At 55.5% G+C, this 21,744-nt stretch overlaps 1 protein-coding gene across 1 annotated transcript in view; it reads left to right on the top strand.

Annotated features, from left to right (window-relative positions):
* The first annotated feature begins 2,876 nt into the window (after positions 1 to 2,876).
* EPHA8 (EPH receptor A8) overlaps positions 2,877 to 21,744 on the top strand; it is a 53,616-nt gene continuing 34,748 nt past the window's right edge. The window contains exons 1-2 of the mRNA XM_074560394.1: positions 2,877 to 3,107; positions 15,754 to 15,818. Coding sequence (XP_074416495.1) covers positions 3,023 to 3,107; positions 15,754 to 15,818 — 150 coding nt within the window. The 5' untranslated portion in view covers positions 2,877 to 3,022. The remainder of the gene's footprint in view (positions 3,108 to 15,753; positions 15,819 to 21,744) is intronic.

Here is a 21,744-nt window from a genome sequence, read left to right as displayed (position 1 = left end):
CTGGGTGCAAAGCTGGGTGAAAAGGGCAACAGCCACTCCGGCCTGAGCTGCTGAGGTAGCGAGGAGACTGTGGGCTCCCTGGTAAATGCACATTAACCTGGGTGGTGCTAAGAGAGGGTATAGCCAGGCTTGGGTCCCCTCCTTCACTGATCCTCCCTGTCTGAGCTGCGCTTCCCTCTCTCTCCAGCATCTATAAATATCCTCCCCATCTCCGTGACAGCCAGGTGCGGGACCACTTCTGAGGGACGTGGCGACGGCAGGAGACTCGCCGAGGAGCGGAGGCAGCGGCACGCAGTGAGACGGGGGAGGCAGCCGGCGGGCGCGCGTCGTGCCCCATCCAGGAGGGGTGACTGGGGGCCTGGGGGAGGGATGTGGGTGGGGAGAAGGGCCGGGGAGCCTGGCGTGATGCCTTCCATGCATCCGGTTCCTGGGCTGTTTGGCGTTCCTGGGCTGCAGGACCATGTCCTGGTGTTTCCCGACAGGAGCATGCATTTGCATTCTGTACCACCTCGAACACTCCCGGCAGTGCCCAGCCTCCAGGCACACATGCTAATGACGCACACACGGCACATCCCGAACCTAAAACCGAGTGTCCAGTGAAACCAGGATGCCTGCCCCTACTCCCACACCCCTCCAGTGCTCTGTGTGCGTGCGCTGCGTTATGGTACGCAGTTCACACTGAGCCCAGCCCTCCACCAGGACACAGCACGCCGCTTCCCCTAGCCCTGCACACAGGCACCCAAGTACAGTTCGCCCTCTCTCCTCCCCAAAGCTGGCAGTCTGTCTGAGAAGCTTCCCATTCCTTCGGGGGGAGTTGGGGCACACTATTCTGGGGTCACTGTGTCTTGGCTCCTGCAGAGCCCCTTTACACTCTGTGTACCCAACCGCTGCAGCTTCTCTAGGATCCTGGGCCATGGCAAAGCCAAAACCTGCAGGGAGGCGCAGGTTCCTCTGCAAGACCTGGAGGACCCACGTTCCTGGGACATCTGGGGCTGGGATGGCACCAGGGAACTTGAGAGCCCAGGTGGGTGTCTGGTTTGTGCTGGAAGTCTGCAGGGTGAACCCCCTGCGTTAGAGCGTCACACCTGGAGCATCACACCACTCAGCACTGCAAGGCCAGAGGCTCATTTCCAGAGCTTGGGACTGAGGTGGTGCGGATGGCGTCTGTCTGGCATGCCGGGCTCTGCTTGGTCACTGGGTGACAGGGAGTTGAGGCGTCCAGCACTGGGCTGTGACAAGCCCTTTTGGCACAAGGAGATTGCTGGGTCGGAGTAGCGATGCAATAGCTGGCAGAAGAGCAGCTCTCCCACCCACTTGGGGGTATTCAGGAACCCATCAGCCCTTACCCCTTTGCTCCAAGGCCCATTGCGAAGACCTCTGCTCGGCTGCACCCATGGCCTGACAGCTCCCCCCAGCCTCTGCCAGCTGCCAGCCGGAGTCCTCCCAGAGCCACAGCCCTGTCCCCGCCTGAGCCCCTCTGCAAGCCCATCCTGTGATACTGCTGATGACAGGATCTCTCCAGCGCTGTCTTGGAATGGATGGCTTCCCAGGCAGGCAGAGCAAAAATCCCGGAGAGACCCGAGGCTCTGGGCCGTTCCCAGGTCCTGGTGATGAGTGGTGCAGACACGGCCCCGCAGGCACAATCCTCATCCGCTCTGAATGGGGAATTGTTGCCACCACGCGCTGTGCGACGGGCAGGGAGCCCCCCCTCACCCCAGCACGTAGGAAGCTACTAGCAGTGCCGTGGGGTGGTTCAGCATCTCCAGGGAACAGAGTGGGACCCAGGGTGGGATGCAGGCTGTGCGACACTCTGCTCCCCTGCCCCGGGCCCACCGAGCAAGTCTGGGGTGAGCTTTACCCGATGGAGATCAATGTCCGTTCTCTCCACGTGCCTTTTCCTGGGGTGAGTTGCTGGGGACAGGGGAGGGCTGCAATCACATGTCGGTCCCCTGGCCCTGAGCGCATGGAAGAGTGAATAACCCCACCGCGTGTGGCAGAGGTGGGAGTCAGCATCTGTGGTTACCGTGGGCAGGTATTAGTGATCGTTCAGCATTTAGATGGGGAAACAGTCATGGCCGCTGTAGGGGGCCTGTTGACAGATGCCGAGTGTTTAATGCTGAGCAAGGTACTCACCCGGCTCGGCAATTCTGGCGGCGCCAAGCAAGAGTGATGCAGAGGCTTCCTCAGCAGTGCTGTGGGGAGGATGCTCTGTGTTCCTGAGGCAGCCCAGCCCCCTGTCGCTGGGCTCCCTTGCCCAGCGCCTGGCCTTGCCCACCCTGGGACGACGGCTGCGTCTTCCCAAACTCTGCTTTTGAAGGAGCTGGCCTTGCCTCAGCCAGCGTGGCTGTAAGCAGGCTGGGGGTTGTGAGCCCTGGCTGTGCTGTCCCTTGCTCCTGCTGCCCCAGCTCAAGGGCGAGCGGAGGGTGTCTGTCCCAGGACGATGTGGGAAAGCATTGGGGGCAGGGGGTGGGGGGGATTCTGCCTCTTTTCCCCGGCCCCACACATGCAAGGGGAGCACATGCAAGGGGTTTTCCTCTCTGTGCACGCAGGGACTGAAGGGCAACCCCCATCCCCTTCACACCTGACCCTGACCGAGCACGGAGCCCCCCCACCAGACCACGGCTCAGGCTGCAAGTTTGACTCTCACATCAGCCGGGCGAGAGCAGCGAAGAGGGACGAGGCGCGCGAGCAGCAAGGGGGGCTGCTGGAGCATCCCAAGGGAGGGAGGACGGGTGGCAGGGGGGAGCAGGATCCCGCCGTCCGGATGCTCGGGCTGGGTACAGCTTGCGCGTGTGGCGCGGGAAGGGGGGCTCGCTGCAGAGCCCACCCACCCCATTGGCTTGTGAGCGGTGACAGGCAGGCTGCTCCCTCCCTGCCGAGCCGCTCGCCTGTGTGGATGCGAGCAATGTGCGCAAAGTGCCTTTGCATTAGCCGCTGAGCGCCGTAGCTCTGGGCGCTCGCTCGCAGAGGTGCTGGGACGACCGAGGTGGCCCCGTCCCACGCCTGGTGGCCCCGCCAGACCATGGCATGGGCACAGGGGGATCTGACATCCTCACTCTCCATCGTCATCGCTTTGGCTGCCTGCCTCTCCGCCACCACCAGCGAAGGTAGGAACCGGGGTGGCCCTGGAGCGACAGGGCAGTGTCGGGGGGACACGCAGGATTGCTGTGGCTGTTTGGATGTGTCCGCGTGGGCTTCCTTGCTCTGCTGGGCTTAGCTTCTCCCTGCTCCCGGCAGAGCGCAGCTCCAGGTTCCTGCCTGCCTGAGTTTGCTGATCCTGGAGCTTTTGCACCAGAGGCTAAACTTCGGAGCTGGGCAGGAGGACTCGATTTCTGCAGCAATGCCTGCCAGCTCTGCCCGGCCTCCCTGCAAGGGCTCTGCTGCAGCACGCAGGGTGGCTGCAGAGGGGACAGGGACACAGGCACCGGCTCAGCCGTGGTGATCCCCATCCCCGGGGCTGGCGGCAGTGCGGGGCTGTGCTCTCCGGCCGGGTGGTGTGGGCTGCGATGGAGCGAGTAGGTGGGCACGGGAAGGCGTGCAGAGGATGCGGGGAGCTGGAGGGGCACTCAGGTGGGAAACTTATCATGAGGGAAAGGGCTGGAAACTTCTGAAGTGGAGAGAAGGGCTGCATCTCGGTGTCAGCCACCTCAGGCCTGCTCCCTCCAGCCGGCCACTCTACCCTGCTGCCGGCGGCACTCATCCCCAGCCCTTGTCGGCAGTGCAACCCTACTCGGGCGTCCCAGGCCCCCCTCGGCTTCGGCAGCGCTGCTCCCACTGCCTGCCATCCACCCGCTCGCCTGCCTCCGTCCCCGCTGGCAGCGGTGGCACGGCTGCTTCCCAGGTCTGCTGATCTTCATCACCCGGAGATCTGCCGTTCCCGCTCCCGAGCGTGTCCTTGGCACCGGCGGCAGCATCCTTCCTCCCTTCTGCTATGCCTGAGAGCCGCGGCCAGCACAGCACAGCCGTCTGCAGCGAGCCCCGGTGCCGATGTCCCTACCTGCTGGCGAGTGGCATCCCTCCCTTCTCCTGCCCCTGCATCCCTGCCATCCTTCCGGCATGCCAAGGCCCATGGGCTGGCACCGCAATGCCTCGTGCACTTTGCAGCACCCTGCTGGGCCAGGTCCTTGTGCCTACTGCCATCTTCCAACACCCACCCGCACCTCCACTCCCACCCAGCCTGTCTTCCTCACCTGTATTACCTTTTCCAGCTATTTGCTGGTCCTAGCCCTGGTTTCTGCCAGCTGTCCACTTCCCAGCACTCCCCCTGCTCTTCTCCCCACCAGCTTTCCTTCCCTTGCTGGGGGATGCATTGGGCTCTCGCTGCTGGGGGTGGGTTCAGTGGGTGCAGGGTGGGACCCCGGCACCCCGACACCCCCAGCCCTTGCTCGCCGTCCGCTCCACAGTGCACCAGCTGCTCCGTGTCCCGTGCCCCGGGCAGAGCGCAGTGCATGGCGCTGCCCGCGCTGCCCCGGGCTCTCGGCGTTGCAGCCCCGCAAAGCCCAGCCTGAACTCGGCTAACTCTGGGCATGGACAGGCGAGGCTGGGACCCCTCTGCTTTCCCCTGCAGAGGAGATTGCTGGCTGCTGGGGTAGGTTTTATGGACTCCGTATGGACAGCCAGGCCCTGGACTGCTGTCTGCCTGTCCCTGGCTGGGAAAGACCTGTGTTTCCCGCAAGATCTTTTGGAAAGGAAAGTTAGTTTCAATAAGAGCCTTTGCCAGGGGGTTGCGTGGGGCTGGAGATGAGCCGGACTCTGGGGAAGACCAAGCGGGCTAGGTCTGGGTTAGACTGGGCAGAAGGTGCTGGGTGGCATCAGACAAAGTGTGGGAACCCGCAGAAAGCTGGCGGTGCTCCGTCCGCCGCCCCCAGGGATGCTCGTACCTCAGTGGGTGCTGGGGGACTGCTGCGGCATGGGGCAGCTGGGTGCCAGCCGGGCCCCGCAGTGTGGGTGGTGGACCTGGGGATGTGGTTGCAGGATCCCGCCGGCGCCCGGCATCCAGGGCTGCTGGGACGGGCTGGTGGCAGCGTCGCTGCCGGGGCGGTTGCGGCGCCGGTCGTTGAGCGCCCTGGCATGGGGATGGGACTGGAGATGTGGAGAGATCCTGCAAAACACAGCCCGGCCCTGGAGTCTCCTGCGCTCCGGTTGTGCTGGGCTTTGCTACCCCCGTTTCCACAGCGCGTGGCACGTGCGGGCACGGTGTGAGGGTGTAGCCATGGTGCACAAAGGTGCCCCGCTGCCGCCGACCGTGACCTCTGCCGGCTGCTGCAGCCACGCTCTGCTTCTTGCCGTGCATCTCCGGCCACGCTCCCCAGCAAACCCAGTGCTCGTTTGAGAGCTGCGGGGTAGAAAATTCCAGCTGCAAAGCAAATTTAAGGCCGGTGTGCGCCACACTCTGTGTGTGCGTATCGGGAGGCAATCGGTATATAAAGACATGTATTAAACTGAATACAAGCTTCAGTCTGATTTTCTTCCCCTTCCAAGAGCTCCCAGTGCCTTTCTCTTTCCTGAAAAATTTGTTCCAGGAAGTTTTGAGCTTATAATTTTTATTCCTTTCAGTCTTGCATGCAGTGGGTGCCCTGGAAATGGGAGGAAAAGGGAATCGCCGTTCTGTGGGAAATCCCCACATTTCAGTGCGGCAGCCATTGCAAAATGCATTGAAAGCCAAAACTCAAAATATTTTCTAGGTGGGTGAAAATTTGCAGGGTGGGAAAAATTTTCATTTGGAGCACCGAAAAAATTTTGTCTGGAATTGTTAAATTGCTTTAGAGCAGGGAGACAGAAAAGTTATTTTCAATAATACGGAGATAGTGTGATAGACTAAAATATTAGTGATAGTGATAGACTAAAAAAATAGGAAAAAAACCCTCTGGCAGGGGGGGTGGACTAGATGATCTCTAGAGTTCCCTTCCAACCCTATGATTCTATGATTCTATGATTTACATTATTACACACCGAGTTGCATAGGCAAAAATATTAAAACAGATATTTTATATGACACCACAAATAGAAGTTAAATAATAAAACATGAATTATTTTTGTTGCATTGAAAGAAAATCAGATGAGCAGAAATTACCACACTTGGGGCCTGGGTGGGGGGTGACAAAGTCGTATTTTCTGCCAGAAAATGGCACTTCGGATGCTGCCGCTGTGGTCTGCGTCTTCCCAGGTGGTGCTCGGCTCTGCCCTCCATCCGCGAGGTGGGCGACCCTCCTGCCCGTCACAACACAGACCCCATGGCCTGCGGGTGAGCTTGGGTGGTACCTTGGTGGGGAACATGGCGCGGCAGGGAATGGGGATGGGGGACATCTCCCCCAGCATTTCAGGGCACGTAGGGACGGCTGAGGGAAACAGCCGGTGACGGGGAGAGGGTGATGTACGGGAAGCACACCGGGGAGGACGCAGGGCCGATGACACAGGGATGCTCGCCTTTTCCCCGCACCATGGGCTTGGTGATGGAGACATTTTGTTCCTCCCCGCGAGAGGGATGGGGCGCGGGAGAGCAGCGGGGTCCTTGGGAAAAGCCAGCAGCTTGCTGCGCTGCCGAAACGGGGGCCAGAGGAAGGGTTTGTGGTAACCTCCCCCTGCTAATCTCTCGATTGTAATCTCATTAATTGCCCCTCTGCTCAAACAGAAAAAGAGGTAAAAACTCGTCTGCGCGTCTGTTCAGCGCTACTTTTCTACCCCTTCCGCAGCGATGCTGAAGTCGGGGCTGCAGGAGAAGGAAAGCTCTGAAAGGGAGAGGAAATAGCTTTTTCGGTTGTAAAAAGGCTGTGAGGATGGCGTGCTGCTCCGTAAGAACAGGAAACAAGAGGCTTTAGGTACACGGAGTTTTGGTGAAGGGGGGATGGAGAAATATTAGTTTAAAACAAGGAACTGATTTGGGCTACCTTTGCAGAAAAAAAAAAAAATTTTGGAGTGTGTAATTTTTTGATTGCTCCCAAAACGCTGATATAAAGCAAATACTTGCACGATTTTGGGTAGGCTCGTGAGGATATGTTTCTGGTCTCATATTAATTTCCATCCTTCTTGTATTAGTAGCTTATAAAACCTCTGAAAAATCAAACCCCAAAATTTTCCGAAAAATAACACAACTGCACACAAAATGTACCTACTCCGTGAGCTTTTTTTCCTTCTCCTTGAATCCTTGTTTCCTGAAATCACGATGGGTTTATTTACAGTGAAAATAAATGGGGACCCATTTTGGTGACGGTGGAAATAGATCTGATGAGTCCAAATTTAAGTACAACTGAAAACCCCATGAATTACTACAGGGGCGAAGGAATTCCCTATTTTTTCGATTGCTGAGGAATACTTAGAAAAATATTTTTCCCAAAAGAAAGAAAAAAACCAAAACAAAACAAGCCAAAACAACGAATCCCAGCCCCAAAAGACGCTCTGCCAGGGAGGGAGGGAGAGCGGCTCGTCCCACGCATCCCGCTGGGATCGGCGCACGCGGGTCCCGGTGGGCAAGACCCCGGGGAGCGCCGGTTTCATCAGGGCGTCCTGACACCTCTGCTCTTTGTTTCGGTCAGGTCCCGTGTTTCGTACGTCTCTGCTGGCCTCGCTGACAGCCTTCGGTGCTGCCTTTATCTCCGGGGGCAAATCCATTCATATGATAACTCTATTCATCCCCTGATGGTTTTTGATAGTTCATTCTCCTAGCCCCAGCGTGCTTGCATGACCAACACTCAAAATTATTCCTCTGTCACAGAGAAGCGATTAACCCCTTCGGCCCTGGTAGTTCAAAAGTGAGCAGCGGGATCGTGCAGTCCCATTTTGCTTCCAAAAGGAGCAAAAAAAACCCCATGTCCTACTCGTGTAGATGTGCGGCGCTTAGGGTCATAAATAACCACACGAAGTATATAACTCCTTTATGAATCAGGTCCAGCCACGCCAATAAAGACTAATGAACCATGTTTGGCCAAGGATACCGTCCAGAAAGGTATTCAGCATTTATCTGAAGACGTCGGCAAAGGCAGACCCATCCCTGCCTTTAATGACTCGTTCCAATGGCTCACCAGCCTCAGCCTTAAAAAAATTGGACCCCTCTTTTCTCTAACACAAATTTGCCTGGCTTCACCTTTCAGCCATTTGTTCTTGTTAGGCTTTTCTTGCTAGATTAAAAAGCCCGTATTTTTCTGCCGTGAAAGTACGCCGAGTGCAATTGGGTGCCTTGCACCCCTCCTGGGCACAGGCAGATTGGGCTCTGCAGGTCCCCCTCGCTCCTATTTTTTTTTACCTCCAGCCCTAGTGTCGTGGTTGTGCCTGTGGTGTCTTCTTCTCCATCTCCGGTTTCTCATATTTAAAACGCTTTAACCACGTACATGAGTGACAACAGTGCTGGCTGCAGGTGGATGGAGCCAGCTCCATCCCAGCATCAAGGGCGCGCACAAGTCACTGGATCCTTCCTTCGGTGCGATACCTTCTGTGTTAGCAAATCCTCCCATGCAATTTTTAAGGACCCACCATATTTCATTACTGGTCGCTTGGGATATTCAGCCCGTCCCTTCAAATGTTTTTAGTACTGGTATTTTTGTCCGTGAAAATGTTCTGTTTTAGGAGGCTATTTTTAACAAGGCAAAGAAATTGCCTTTAAAAAGAAATTAACTTGCTTTAAAAATGTCACTGGGGTGCAAACAGATAAGCATGGTGTAGGGTGGCCAACTGGTGTGAGAGTAAAAGACGTTCTCGGAGAAATTAGGGAAAAATCATCCGACAGCCTGAAAAACTGCCATCCAAAGCCCCGTCAGACAATCCAGGTGATTATAAGCAAGCACATTTATGAAAATCCACGTTTTCCTGGTGACTCCTCCAGAGAGGATAAAATTCAAACCTTCGCCAGGACTCCTGGGATGCAGGAGTCAGTGGGAAGGGCAGGGTGTCTTTCTCAGAGTGCTGTGGGGTTTGTCCTGCTGATGGACTCATGGGCTCTGGTTTCCAGCCGAGTCCGTTGTGGCTGGCATTGGAAGAGCCTGGGAGTGATACCAGGGAGTCCCAATTTTGGGTAAGAAACCGTCAAAATCCCAGGCAGGCGGGAGATGACCGAGCGGGCATGCGGTGTTCAGATAGGATTTGGAAGCGCTGAGATGTTCTGGGATTAAGGACCTGGGGTGGTGTTAGGGGCTTGCCTAGGCTAAGCTTCAACTCCCAAAAAATGCAGCAGAAGTCTGAAACCTCAGCGGCTAATGCCGAAAACACATTCCTGTCTGTTTTGCTAAACCCAACGTGTCTGAGAAAAGAGAAGAGGGAGTCAGGACTGGCGTAAGGACCAGCACAGAGAACACCAAAGGAGCCACCGGCACAAGCTCCTCTGGAGACGGCTCCCATATCCCCGAGTCTGTACCACGCAGGTTTCTCTTACTGCAAGCAGAAGAGGCGTATTTTGTGGTTAGAAAACTCTCCTGTATAATTTTTAAAGAATACCACGATATTGCATGAGATATTCAGCCCGTGCCTGAGCCTGGGACTGCAGCTTGGTGGTCAGAGGGAAGTCCTGGTCCGGGTGCCGTTCTTCGAGCTTCTGGGTTTGGGGACACTGGTCAGGGATGCAAGAATCTGTCCTTTGACGGTGTGTGGGTTGAACACAGGGCTTTAGATGCCAAGAGGTGGCTGTGCACGGTGCAAGCTCCTCTCTGCCGGTGGATGGGTCCGTGTCGTCTCACTGTCCCTCAGGCTGGGGACATTGCAAAGGAAAGGACTGGCGTGACTCCTAGATGGCCAAACCCAGGTCTGGGGACACCAGGTCAGCAGAGCCCTCCTCGGGGGCTGCAGGGACCCTCCAGCTGTCCTCGGTGCTCCCCAGCTCCTGCCCCCTCCCCGGCCTTGCCGCAGTCCTGCTCGCATCGGATGTTTCCATGGAATTTCTTGCCTCCCTGACCTTTCCCTCCCTCACACCATCCCCAGAGCCTTCCCACCTCCTCCTCTGGCTTCTGCCCTGAATTACAACGAGCCCAGACGCCCCTTGAGCCCAAAACAGCTCCTTCCCCACCGACACAAGCTCCTGGACTGGGGACATGGAAACGTGTGCTCGACCTTTTCCTGAGCCTGGGGTCTGGCCCCGCACACCCTGTCCTCGAGCCCTGGGGCAGCCCGTGTGTTTTTAACATGTCCAGTTGGTTATTTATGTCCAGCTGGCCACGCACCATTGGCACGGAAGCCTGCGGGTGCCACGGTGTGCAGATGCACACCGGTGCTGCGGCACCCTGCCCGGCGGTGGGTAGTGTTCGTGCTTTAATTCGGGTCGCCAAACCGGCGCGTCCAATTCGCCCTGGCTGTCCCACCGCACATGAGCATCAGGAGTCTCAAACAAAGTAGGAAACACGAGCACTTTTACATCTGTATTTTCTCATCTATATTTCTGAGAGGGAACATTTTTTTGTTGTTCGGCTTTTGATGTGTGGTGTTTTTTTTCTGCCCTGTAATTTCAAGGTTTTTAGCTTTGGAAATACCTTGTTCGGGCTGTTTTGTTTTGTTTTCTTCATTTTTTACATTATTTCACGACATCTCAGTCTTACCACAGGTTATGCTCTTGCGCTTGCACATTATCTTACATGATATCATGCAGGGCCTGGAAGGATCAGGTTGATCATTTTATTTCTAAAACCCGAACTACGGCTTTTTGTTAGCACTGATTGAACAAACAATCTTTCTTCCTACTTCAAAGTATTTCCTGCTCCTGGTATACTGAAAAGGGGTGACCCTCTGGGCCGATCCTTACAGGTATTACCACTCCTGATGCATTACAAAGCGATATAAAATTAAATACAGAAAGTTCACGGCAACAATCCAGAGGTCTGAGAAAAAATCCTGAAACGGGAATTCGGGCATATCTGAAAAGCAGCGCTGCTTTTTCATGGCAGTTGTTTGAAAAATGTTGCTTTTTAATTCTTATATTTTTTCTTCAGCCTGATTTTGGCAGTTCCAGAAATGTGGAAATCCCGCATTCCTGCTGGATTTTGTGACATCTTTTGTATTTACCCGCAACGCTTTCCGATATTTCCTTTATGGGCGGCTGAGGCCGGCGGGCGCCGATGCGAGCACCATCCCCGCTGTGCCCTTCGTACACGCAGCCCCCAGGACCAGCAGCTGCTGGGCACAGCCTGCCTGGATACGGCGGCAGCGCAGCAGAGCGCTGGTGTGCGTCACCCCACTGCCGCGGCCCCAACCCGCATCCGTGGGGCGCATCCCCTGCGCACAGCTCCTGACGGGGGAGAGCTGACCCGCCCTCCAGGCTTGCTGCTTTTACCTCAAAGCCGCAACGGTTGGCCCCGTGTGTTGGTCAATAAATGACTTTTTTTCTTTCTTTTTAAAGGTAAATATTGCCCTGGAGAGGGGGGAAGCTGAAAGCGAAGCATCCCGTCCCATCCCCTCGTGATGCTCCGAGGCCAGTAGGATACAGCTTTCTTGCTCGGCTTTGCATCCCGAGTTGGAAAGGTTGCGGCTGGCTATTCAGCACGCCCCTGGATTAAATGGTGGGACACAAATAGCTGACCCACCCCGGCCCCACCTGCCCCTTCAAAGTCCTGCCTGGGCTTATAGGAAATGAATGCCGCTGGCCCTTGTTCCCTCCTCTCAGGGAGCCTCTCCCTGCCCCTTTCCCATACTCAACTCTCTTTTCCGGCTGCGGATAACCCTCCCCATGTCGTGCCCCCACCGAGTGGGGCTGGGGCTGTGGGGCCAGCACGGGGTGTGCAGACCCGTGTGGGGCTGCGGGGACTGAGCCTGCCGGTCTTTGGGTAGCAGGGAGCAGGAGCTCCTAAGCGTGCTGATAAGAGTTTAATTATCGATGCAAAAGGCGTTGTTGGACGGGGGGGAGCCTTGCTGTGAATCTTGGGAGGCCTTTGAAGTTGTGATGGAGAGGAGCTGAAGCCCAAGGGAACAGGGCTGCTCCCACTGACCCTTCCTCCCCACGCCTCAGCTACAAAGCCCCTGCCTGGGAGGGAGATGGCGGAGTAATTAGAGTGAGGACTGCAGTGGGTTAACAATTAGTGAGGGAGCTCAGACCCCTCTTTTGTCCCCCACTGCTCTTCTAGACGATGGGGCTCAGGACATCCCCCACCTCACACCCCAGGGTGGGCTGGGGGAGTCCACAGCCTCCCCTGGGCTGGGCAGCCGTGGCTCCCACGGCACCATTCCTGAGCCCAGGATGCCTGGATGTGGGACCCCATGGTGCCGTCACCTCCGTTTGTAGGGATGTTATACACCTCTGCAGGAGACGCAGCCACCAGCTCAAGTTTTGGGAAGGGTTTCTGACCGCTCACTTTTTATAGATATAGATATCGATATCGATATCTATATAGTAGATATAGTAGATATAGATATGGATATAGATATAGATATGGATATAGATATAGATATAGTAGATATAGTAGATAGAGATAGAGATAGAGATAGAGATAGAGATAGAGATAGAGATATATGGCAAGAGACATATGGACCCAGGCAAAATGAACATCCTCTGGATTAGCATCCCTGCCTCGTCTTCCTCACTCATCCTGAGCGGTGCTTAGAATTTGGTAGATATGGGTACGGATACGGTTATGGATACGGATATAGATACAGATATATAGACATAAAAATAAAGACGTAGATATAAATAAATTAAACATATACACATACATACACTTAGTCTTTGACGCCTGCATAATCTGCATCTATGAGATTGCAATGTGCACTACTCACGCAAGATTACGTGATGCAACTTTATAAAGGAGCAAGCGGGTCCGCCTTGTGCGAGACTCCGTCTCAAGAGCCCAGCTGGCGCTGGGGAAGCGACCTGCTTGCTCCTAGGTGCTTCCATTTGAACGGGCAATCAGGCTTGACAGCTTTTCCACCAGTGCAAGTATTTCCCCTGACACCTCCTGGTGTTTTGGCTCAATACGCCGAGCCAAGGCCAAGGCACAGAATAGGGGAAATACAAAATGGTGCTCAGGAAAACAAAATGGAGCTCGCAGTTTGAGACTGATACGTGCAGACAGTCCATAACATCAAACAGAATTGCACAGCTGTAGGAGAGAGGTCTCCCAAACCGGCACGTTTTATGAGAAACGTTTCAGCTGAAAGGGGTTCTTTGTGGCGGTCTTGCCCACCCTCCGGCATCAAGGGCAGGCTCTTCCTGAGCATCGCCCCGGGAGGAGTTACGCAGCCGTGAGATCACCTGCAAGGGGTTGGACGGGGAAGCTGTCGCTTGCAATACGGCAGTTTCCCTTCGGTGTTGGTCCGTAGCCTTTCCCTGACATGGACGGTTCGGTTTCAGGAGAGTATTGGTCTCCCCATATCTGAGCACAGCATGACATTGTGCTTCTAGGTGGATACTCATCTCCACAGACGTGTGCTGTACCATGAATTAACGCAAGAGGTCTTGGACACGCAATGCCTTTATATTTGTGCAATGCCCACTGCAGTGGGCTTAATGCGTCGGACTCCTATGCGCTTGGCTAAGGAATAAAAGAAATAACTTAGCCCTCTTCCTACAAAGACGCACAAGCAACCTGCTCCACGGGCATGTTGCAGGGAATGCAAACTTGTCTACTTATTTGTGCACCAAAGCACCCGCAAGGAGACTGCTCCTTTGTCTACATGCGGTTGGGTGACAACCATATGGTCCATACGATGGGATGGGGCGTAGCAAGCTGGTTGCAGGTCCCACACACCGCTGTGCAGGCAAGCCTGGAGTGCGTCCCACCGTGCCTGCTCCTATCTCAGCGTGGTTCCCCACAGCGTGGTGCTCCAGCTGGACCCCAGTCTGTGCAGGCTTCTCGTGCTGCCTGGGGAGCAGCGAGAGGCAGCCGCATCCATCACTGAGCATCTCGGCGTGGGAAAGAAGGTGCAGAGACCGCGGCGGGGGGGAGAGAGGGTCTGCGAAAGTGGTCCCCTCCCCGCAGCCTGCCCGCTGAGGGTCACTGGGACCGCGCTCCTGCACTGCGAGCAGGGAAACTCCCGAGCCCAGGCTCCTGCTGGGTGAATTACCCGGGGAAAATAGGCAGAAAATCTTCAGATTAACAATAACAAATAAAAATGGATTTGAGATCTCCAAGGTAATTACTCCGTGCTGAGGGCAAGGGGCCTCTTTAGCAGTGGGAGCAGCGTCGTGCAGGGAGTGGAGGGGCTTGGCCTGCTGTTGGGCCAATGGAGTCACACAAGAAACCCTGGAAATTCTTTCAAATTGTTCTGCTAACATTAATAAATGCCTCAAAAGCTCCTAATCTGCTCTGTCAGGAGCATGACGTCGGGGCGTTTCACAGCCAGCTCACGTCTCTGCTCCTCTCTCCCCCCGCTCTCCTTCCCTGCCTGGTAACGGTAAATGAAAGTGGCACCCGCTCCTGCGGCTGTGGGGACCAGCATCACGCCGAGCCCAGCCTCTGCCAGGGCTGGAGCCGCTGTCCCCATGTGCCCCGTCCGTGCCGTGCCCACCATCCCTCCAGAGCCCGGGGACCAGCCGAGACCTGGAGCCACAGCAGGGACGTTGGCCCCAGGTTGCCTCGAGGTCCAGTTTAACGCGCTGCTCGGGAGTGAGGAAAAGCAGACAGCGCGGACGCAGCGTCCCGTGTGGGCTTGAGCTTACAGGGTGTCTGCAGGACGGAGTGCTGGGGAGCGCTGGGGGCACTGGAAGTCCCTGGGGGAGCCCGGTGCTGACGAGGGGTGACGAGGCATGGGCGCGCTGGTGTCGGAGCCCACTGCGCTCACTCCCAAGGGTCAGGGCACCTTGCTGGCACCCTCTCCTGAGCCTTCATCCCTGTGGATCTGCGCTCTGGAGCTGGGGCTTGAGCTTCTTCCCCAGGTGCTGAGCAAGTTGGGGGTTATCAGGCAGACGCAAGGCTTTCCTCCGCCTGATGCTGCGGGCGCTGGCGGTGGGGCTCCTGGGCAGCAGATGACACTCAGGGGCAGCTCACCCTGTGCATGCAGCAATGCCGTGGCATCCCGCTTTCTCCTCCCTGCTGACACTGCACAGGTTTCCACGGGAAGCTCCTGAGCACGTTCAAAGGCATCCTCCCCTCTCCCCCCACAGAAGCCGTTCCCCTCTCCTTGCAGATTTGCCCGCGTCTCCTCGTTAAGCTGGGCTTCCAGTGGTGGCAGGGCTTTTGAATGGTTGGCTTTGATGGGCCTCCTCATGTAGCCTGTCCCCCATGCTCTGGCCTCTCCAGTGGGGTGTCAGCCAGGACCATGGGGGGGTCACTTTGTGCTGGAGCCAGGCACCGTGGTGCGTAATTAGAGTGGCTGCTGGAGTGCAGGCTTCAAACCAATGATGCTGGGAGGGATGTGAGCGTAAAAGGCTCAGAAGAGCCTCCGGAAGAGAAGTGTCCAAGCAAGGAACGATGCTCTGGTTGCCTCAGTGTTGGCCCAGGGTGGGACTGGTGGACAAGGTGATGCTTGCAGTTTGTTTCCCCAGCTCCCCCTTGCTTTACGTCCCCTCTGATCTGCTCTGCATCCCCTCCAACCTGCTGTTTGCAGCCCCCTTGCCTCCAAAAGGACACGTTGCTCCTATTCCTATGGCTGGTACTGATACAGCCCCACCTCAACTCTACCCTGACCCCACAGCTCTGGGGAGCATCGTTTGCTGCCATCCCCTCACTCCATATCTGCCTCAGCCGCAGGCAGGCAGGTCCCTGGCAGCAGCCCCATGGATCGATGGGCACAGGGGACAGTCAAGTAAGTGGGGTGAGAGGAGGGATTGCTGTTGGTGGTTCGGTTCCCCACCCCTCGGGGAGGGGGAGCAAGCTTTCTAATGCAGCGTTTTGCTCCTGTGTTTTTCAGTGAACTTGCTAGACACATCGACAATCCTGGGGGACTGGGGCTGGATGGCTTATCCCTCGCACGGGGTAAGTATGAACTGTTGGTACATGGGGGACCCCAGTGGCACGGGTCACCACAGGTCCCCATGGGCAGGGTGGGTGGACATCTCAGGCCCAGGCTTGTGCCTTGATCAGTGCTGACGGGGCAAAGAGACCCTCTCTGTTTGGAAAATGACAGCCTGAAAGACTAGCAGTGGGATGCGGCTGGTTTGGAAATGCCATTTAACTGCTCCTTTCCCCTGGTAGGGACCAGGTTGTCACCAGGTCCTGAGCTTTGAGGGAACTCAAGAACTGGGTCAGCCGTGGGCTGAGAAGCATTTTGTTCCTTGTTCCACCAGGGGACCATCTGGAGGAACATCCCAAAATGGCTGGAAAGCTCTCAACCTCCTGTTATCAGAGGAGTTTCTGTGGGAACTGGGCAAGGGGGGCAAGGGGGAATCCCTGCGGATGGTCTCTTACGAGGGATGGGGTTGTAAACGCACAGCCCTGCGGTGCGTGTGGGAGGGATGTAGGGGTGGTGACCCCCATGCGAGTCTGACATTTCTGCTGGCTGGATCCTCTTGGCACGCTCCCTTCACTTGCATTTCCAAGGCCAGTTTTTCCTGCTGCAGCAGCTTTCTGGAAATTGTCAGTTTCCGATAGCGGCGGTGACCTGGCTGTAAAGATCTTGCTCATTCATTCAGCGAACGGAAACAATCCCATAAATACACACAGGACCAACTGCGGGGCACAGTGGGACTTGCTACACGCAGGAGATGTGCAAAATCGGGGTGCCCACCTGGCTTTTGCTGCTGTGTTGATTTTTCATGTCCACTCTTTTTCATCCCCTCTCTGAACTAAACGGTCCTAATCTTTTCAATTCTGCCTCCTACAGAAGTCTTCCCAGGCCTCTAATCGTTTTCATTGATCTGTTGCTTGAGACTTTTGGTCCCCGCGCTGTTTGAGCGGGAGTGATCAGAACGGTGAATTTGTAATAATAACAATGATCAGATTTATATCAGACATTATCATATATGTAAATATATTAAATCATTAACTCAGCTCTAATTTTAGCAGTTAGCTGTTGCAATGATGACTATCCTGGAATGTAATAGATTCAGGGTTACAAGGTCAGAGGGGGCTGCAGAGCTAATGTGATGTGATGTCCTGCATAAATAGAGGCCTTCAGACCTGCCAATTCACTTGCATCTCAGAAAAGCCCAGCTTTTGGAAAAAAAACATTTTTGACAACAAAATTGCCAGCGGTGGTAAATCCTCCAGGTCCCGTAGCGATGTTGTTAACAGGCGGCTGGTAAAAGCCCGTTGCTGCGTGGTTTTGCCTGGCTTCTGTTTCCAGCCACCGGACCCTCTTCTGCCATTGCCTGGGTGAGGGAGATGTCCTCCTCTTTGTGGTCGTGCACAGGCTGCCCTTAGTTATGCGGATCCCTGTCCTGTCACCCTGCTGCTGCCACCTCATCCCGGCCCTGCTGCCAAGTCCTGGCATCCTGGAGGGGCCCGATGCATGTTCAGGGGGTCAGGGACCAGGGCTTCCTTTGCTCCCCTGGGAGGGAGGATGTTTCTGGGAGTGACGGCTGTTTTCCTTTGTCCACTTCCACTGCTCTGCTCCTCACCGCATCCTAAGCAATTCCTCCCCATAGTCAGACCCTGCACTGCTCACATGCTGCCCTTCCTCTGGATAACCCTCCTTCTTCTGGATTCTCCACCATGAGTCCAGCTCTCCCGACACCTGTGTGATCACATCCCCAGGCCCATTGCCTGGCTGTCAGACACACAGATGGGATCCATCACATCACCTAGATGGCTTGGATGAAGGTGAATCCACCTGAGCTGGCTGTTCTGGGGACACATGGGCATGGCTGGGCAGGACCTTGCACTCCCACAGCAGACAAGGGACTGAGCCTACAGGTGCCTCTTTCTCACCACATCAGGGAGTTCCATGACCAGCTAAGGTGCTGTATAGTACATCTGCAAATCCAGGGGAAGAATCCTGGGCCCTGACCCATTAGGGCTGTCAGGTGTAGTGCCTTAGGTGGCCACAGAGTGCTGGAGCTGGCTTGCAGGGCGGTCCCTGCTCTGCTGCTCTCTTGCACTGCAGCAGATGCCCAGCAGCCCTTCACCAAGAACCCAGCAGCTCCTGAATCCAAATATATGTCTGAAGTCTCCACTTTATTGGTGGTGTTTATTAAGAATAGTTATTACTGGATGACAAAAAAATAAAAATACTTCTATAATGCCTAACGCCAAAGCCACATCTTGGACATCTTATGATGCTGTGTCCTCCTACAAGTCTTAGGTAAGTCATGGGGTCACACCACTCTTTGCTTACCCTGTGCTTTTGCCCAACTCATGGCCTTGTTACCAAGAGGACAACCGTGCAGCTGGGTGCAAACTGGCTTGGACACCTTCAAGGAGGGTGCCTGGGTTCTAACATGACTTCGTCGCACAAAGAGCTTTGCATATCTTTTTCCAGCTGGATGTTTCGATGACGCCTCTGAACAGTTTTCTGGACCGTGGTTCTTCCTCCGTGGGCCATTGCATTGCTTCATCCTGAAAAAGCATCTCATCCCTTTACCCTCCCACCAGTTCTTCAGCTGCCTTTGGGTAGTGAACTGGAGGTGTGATGGGGTGCTGGTGTCTCAGAGGAGCTGCTGTGAGACACTTACTCCAAGTGCCAATGATTTGGCTGCAGGGTTCAGATCCAGGTAGGAGAGAGGCTGGGTGACTCACAGGCTTCGTAGCTCGGGTCCACATGGCTCCAAGCCTTGTGTGATCTCTGCTCTGGGAAAGGGACTGCGTTTGCTGGTCGCCCTCTCAGGAGTACTGCTGGTGTCCTTGGGACTGTCCCTGCCCACTGCGGCACACTGCAACTCCGGTAGCCCCGGGCTGGGTAGAGCCCAGTTGCTGGTGTACTGTTAAGCCAGATTTCATTTGGGGTCCCTTATTTTTGCTGCCATTTCCTTGATTCAGATAATCCTGCTGGAAAAAAGGTGGCAGCACACCCTCTGTGCTGTCCTCCCTTGCTGCCTGCTGGCTGTCCTGCCTGAGCCGGAGGATGCAGGATTTCCCTGCGGTGTCTCTGCTCCATCCACGGACAGACACATCTGTCACAGCATCCTCCTGCCCAGGAATGGCGTTGCTGACCCTGGCTCCCCAGCTGAAGTCACACTTTGAAGCCCTGTGTGAGCCCAGGGCCACCACAGGTGTGACAGTGGGGAGGTGAGTAGCTGTGGCTGGGTCTTTGCATGGCACAGAGCCCCAGTCCCCAGCCTGAGGAGCCTAAGAAGGGGACTTGTGCCCACTAGCTCAGTCCTTAGTGCCCTACAGCTTGCTTTTCCAGCACCTGCAGGTCCTGTCCCACTTCTCGGGGGCTCCTGGGGGTGCCAGAGGAAAGGCGGCAGCCTCAGAGGTCTCCTCTTACGGATTGGGAAACCTAAGAGCTGCCCGCGCAGCCAGGGAAACAGTCCAAACCATCAGCAGTGCAAATCTGGAAGGGTACCACTTGCAAAGTCCCGATGTTTTCATCACACCTGTGGGCAAGGTGAACTTGCCTCACAGGACAGTTTTTTGACTCTCTGGGTTTGCTGTGGCCAGCAAGAGCAGAGGCGCAGGAGGCCAGGAGCAAGGGGCACAGAGGGGGTCAGCAGCGCCATTGTCCCTGGGGAGTGTCAAGCCGTCAGGGAGGCATGCATGGCCTGTTTTGACATTTCCTCTTGCCAGACAATTAACTGAGGGGTAATTGCCTGTAATTGCCGCTCAGGGGTTTAATTGCGTCCCCCCCTCACCTCCACCCCGGAGACACGTGCAGGAAGCGGAAGGGTCACCAGGAGCATCCCTGTCCCGCAGGCTGCGGCTCCTCTCAATTATAACATCAAAGGGCTCCCAGGAGCTTTGCAGCTCACTCCATCTCCAGAACAATTCCCTTTGCATTGAAAATTAAACTCTTATCAGTGCCGTCAAAGAGGCTGCCCGTTCCCCTTCTGTGCCTCCGGTTTCCCAGCTCTCCCCAGCACAACGCCCCAGTGCCCCAGTGCCCTTCTCTCCCCTCTCCTTGCCTGGCACGTGACCTATTGGATCAGAGGGGGCCTGATCGGCCCCTTTGCAAATTGCTTTTCTACTGACTAATTAAAACGCTGATGAGATAAGTCAACATATTATTAATAATTATTGTATCGTCTACTTTGATTTACAAAGTCAAACAGGAAATGATTTTGTTCAGACACAGGGTATCTGAGGAGCTTGAATGATGCCTCGCAAAAGCTAATTATAATGGGAGCACCTTGAGTGCCGGAGAAAGGCCCCCCCCATGCTGCCCATGCCCTCCCTCCCTGCCCCCCACCAGCGCCTCCGCCATCCGGCCCCACGGCATCCCCCACCCGGGGCTGGGGTCAGCCCAGAGAGCTGGTGGGCGTCTGCAACCCAGGCAGCCGCCCCAATACCTGGCATGTTCCACGTTGCCTTTGCTGGTGGGAACACCAGGAAAGATCTTCAGAGGTGGTTTGCGCCTCCCCATCTCTGCCCTTCCACTCCTGGGGAAGGGACATACCCTGGGGGCCCTGGGCACGATTAGCCAAGAGTTCTCTCCCCTCATTCTGCAGCAGCTCAGAGAGAAAACTGGCAGAAAGGCACCAGATTTGCTTAAACCACCGGCTGAGAGCACAGACAACACATTTCTGCCTGTAGGGTGGTCTCCCAACAGTGTTTGCCCGTCAGAGGTGGGGGTTTCATGCCGGTGTGCAGTCCTGCCATAAACATCTCGGGACTGAACTGTTTGCGGAGCAAAGCCCACACAGCAGGGGACTTGTTTTGCCTGGCTCTGGTCCTGCGGCCAACAGCCAGCTCATGGCTTGGGTGAAGCCTGTCTGACACGCCAGCGCTGTTACAGGGCTGGGTCTCTCTTTGCCCCAACCCCAGTCTGCAAAAAACCTCTCACCGGTCCGAGCCGTGCTGCAGGTTTGCCGTTTCAACCCCCTTCAGGGTCACGTCTTTCTCCTCGGAGCACCAACAGGTATTGGGGCTCTCCCACCTGCCCAGGCCATGTCTTCTGCCCTCTGTCTCTTGTGCCATTCCTTGGGTTTCTCTTCCAATCCGATCCTCTGCCTGGATACAGAAATACCAGCAACTTACAGGGCAAGCTGCATTGAAACTCATTTTCTTTGAAAAAAAAAAAAAAAAAAGATGAGTAGGAATGGAGCATTGGAAAATAAAGATTTAGACTAGTAATTGAGATAAAAGCTCATCTCCCAGTGCTTGTTCAGTAAATGCTGGGTTATTGCTAATTCCCCAGATGCTGGTCACTACCAGGAGTTAATCACCTGCAGTGAAGCTCATGGTAGTTAACTGCCTGACAAATCCCTCCTTAGCCACAGCAGTGACTGATTTCATGGGGATTATCTCCATTAACGCCTCCCATCTAATGATTTATAGCTGCAATAACGTCCTTCTCTTCCCCCCCCCACCTCACCCAGTGACAGTGGTGTGAGGGACCTGGCAGCTCCTTGGGAGGTGCTGTAGCTTAGTGCTTGCTCTCGGGAGGAAGGAAAGTGCTGGATGTCCCAGTGGCAGCAAAAGCTTTGCTGTACCAGGCGGACCTGGCATCCCTCCTGGAAGCTGTTCCAGGGCTGGCGTGACCCCGTCCCTTGGCTCCCTCCACGGCCATGGCAAGGGTGGTGGGAGGCTGAGCTGCTGCTGCAGGAGGACGTGGTCTCTCCTTGCGTGTTCACCCCCTCTGCTCCTCCTCCTCCTCCCCACTCTGCTGCGCCGCACAGGCCCTGGGAGACTTCTAAGACCTCGTTCAGCTGCCCAGATATCTGGCGTTCGCATCTTTCTCCTTTCGTAATCTGGCAAATTTTTTTATAACTGGTGTTGACTTTAATTTAAACTATTAGGCAAGCCCCTGAATACAGATGTAATCATGTTCCCCCCCCCCCCCAGTGTGCGCTCACCACGTTAATTA

This window comes from Larus michahellis, chromosome 16 (genome assembly GCF_964199755.1).
Source record: "Larus michahellis chromosome 16, bLarMic1.1, whole genome shotgun sequence".
NCBI lineage: Eukaryota > Metazoa > Chordata > Aves > Charadriiformes > Laridae > Larus > Larus michahellis.
This window is presented reverse-complemented; position numbering and strand designations above follow the sequence as displayed.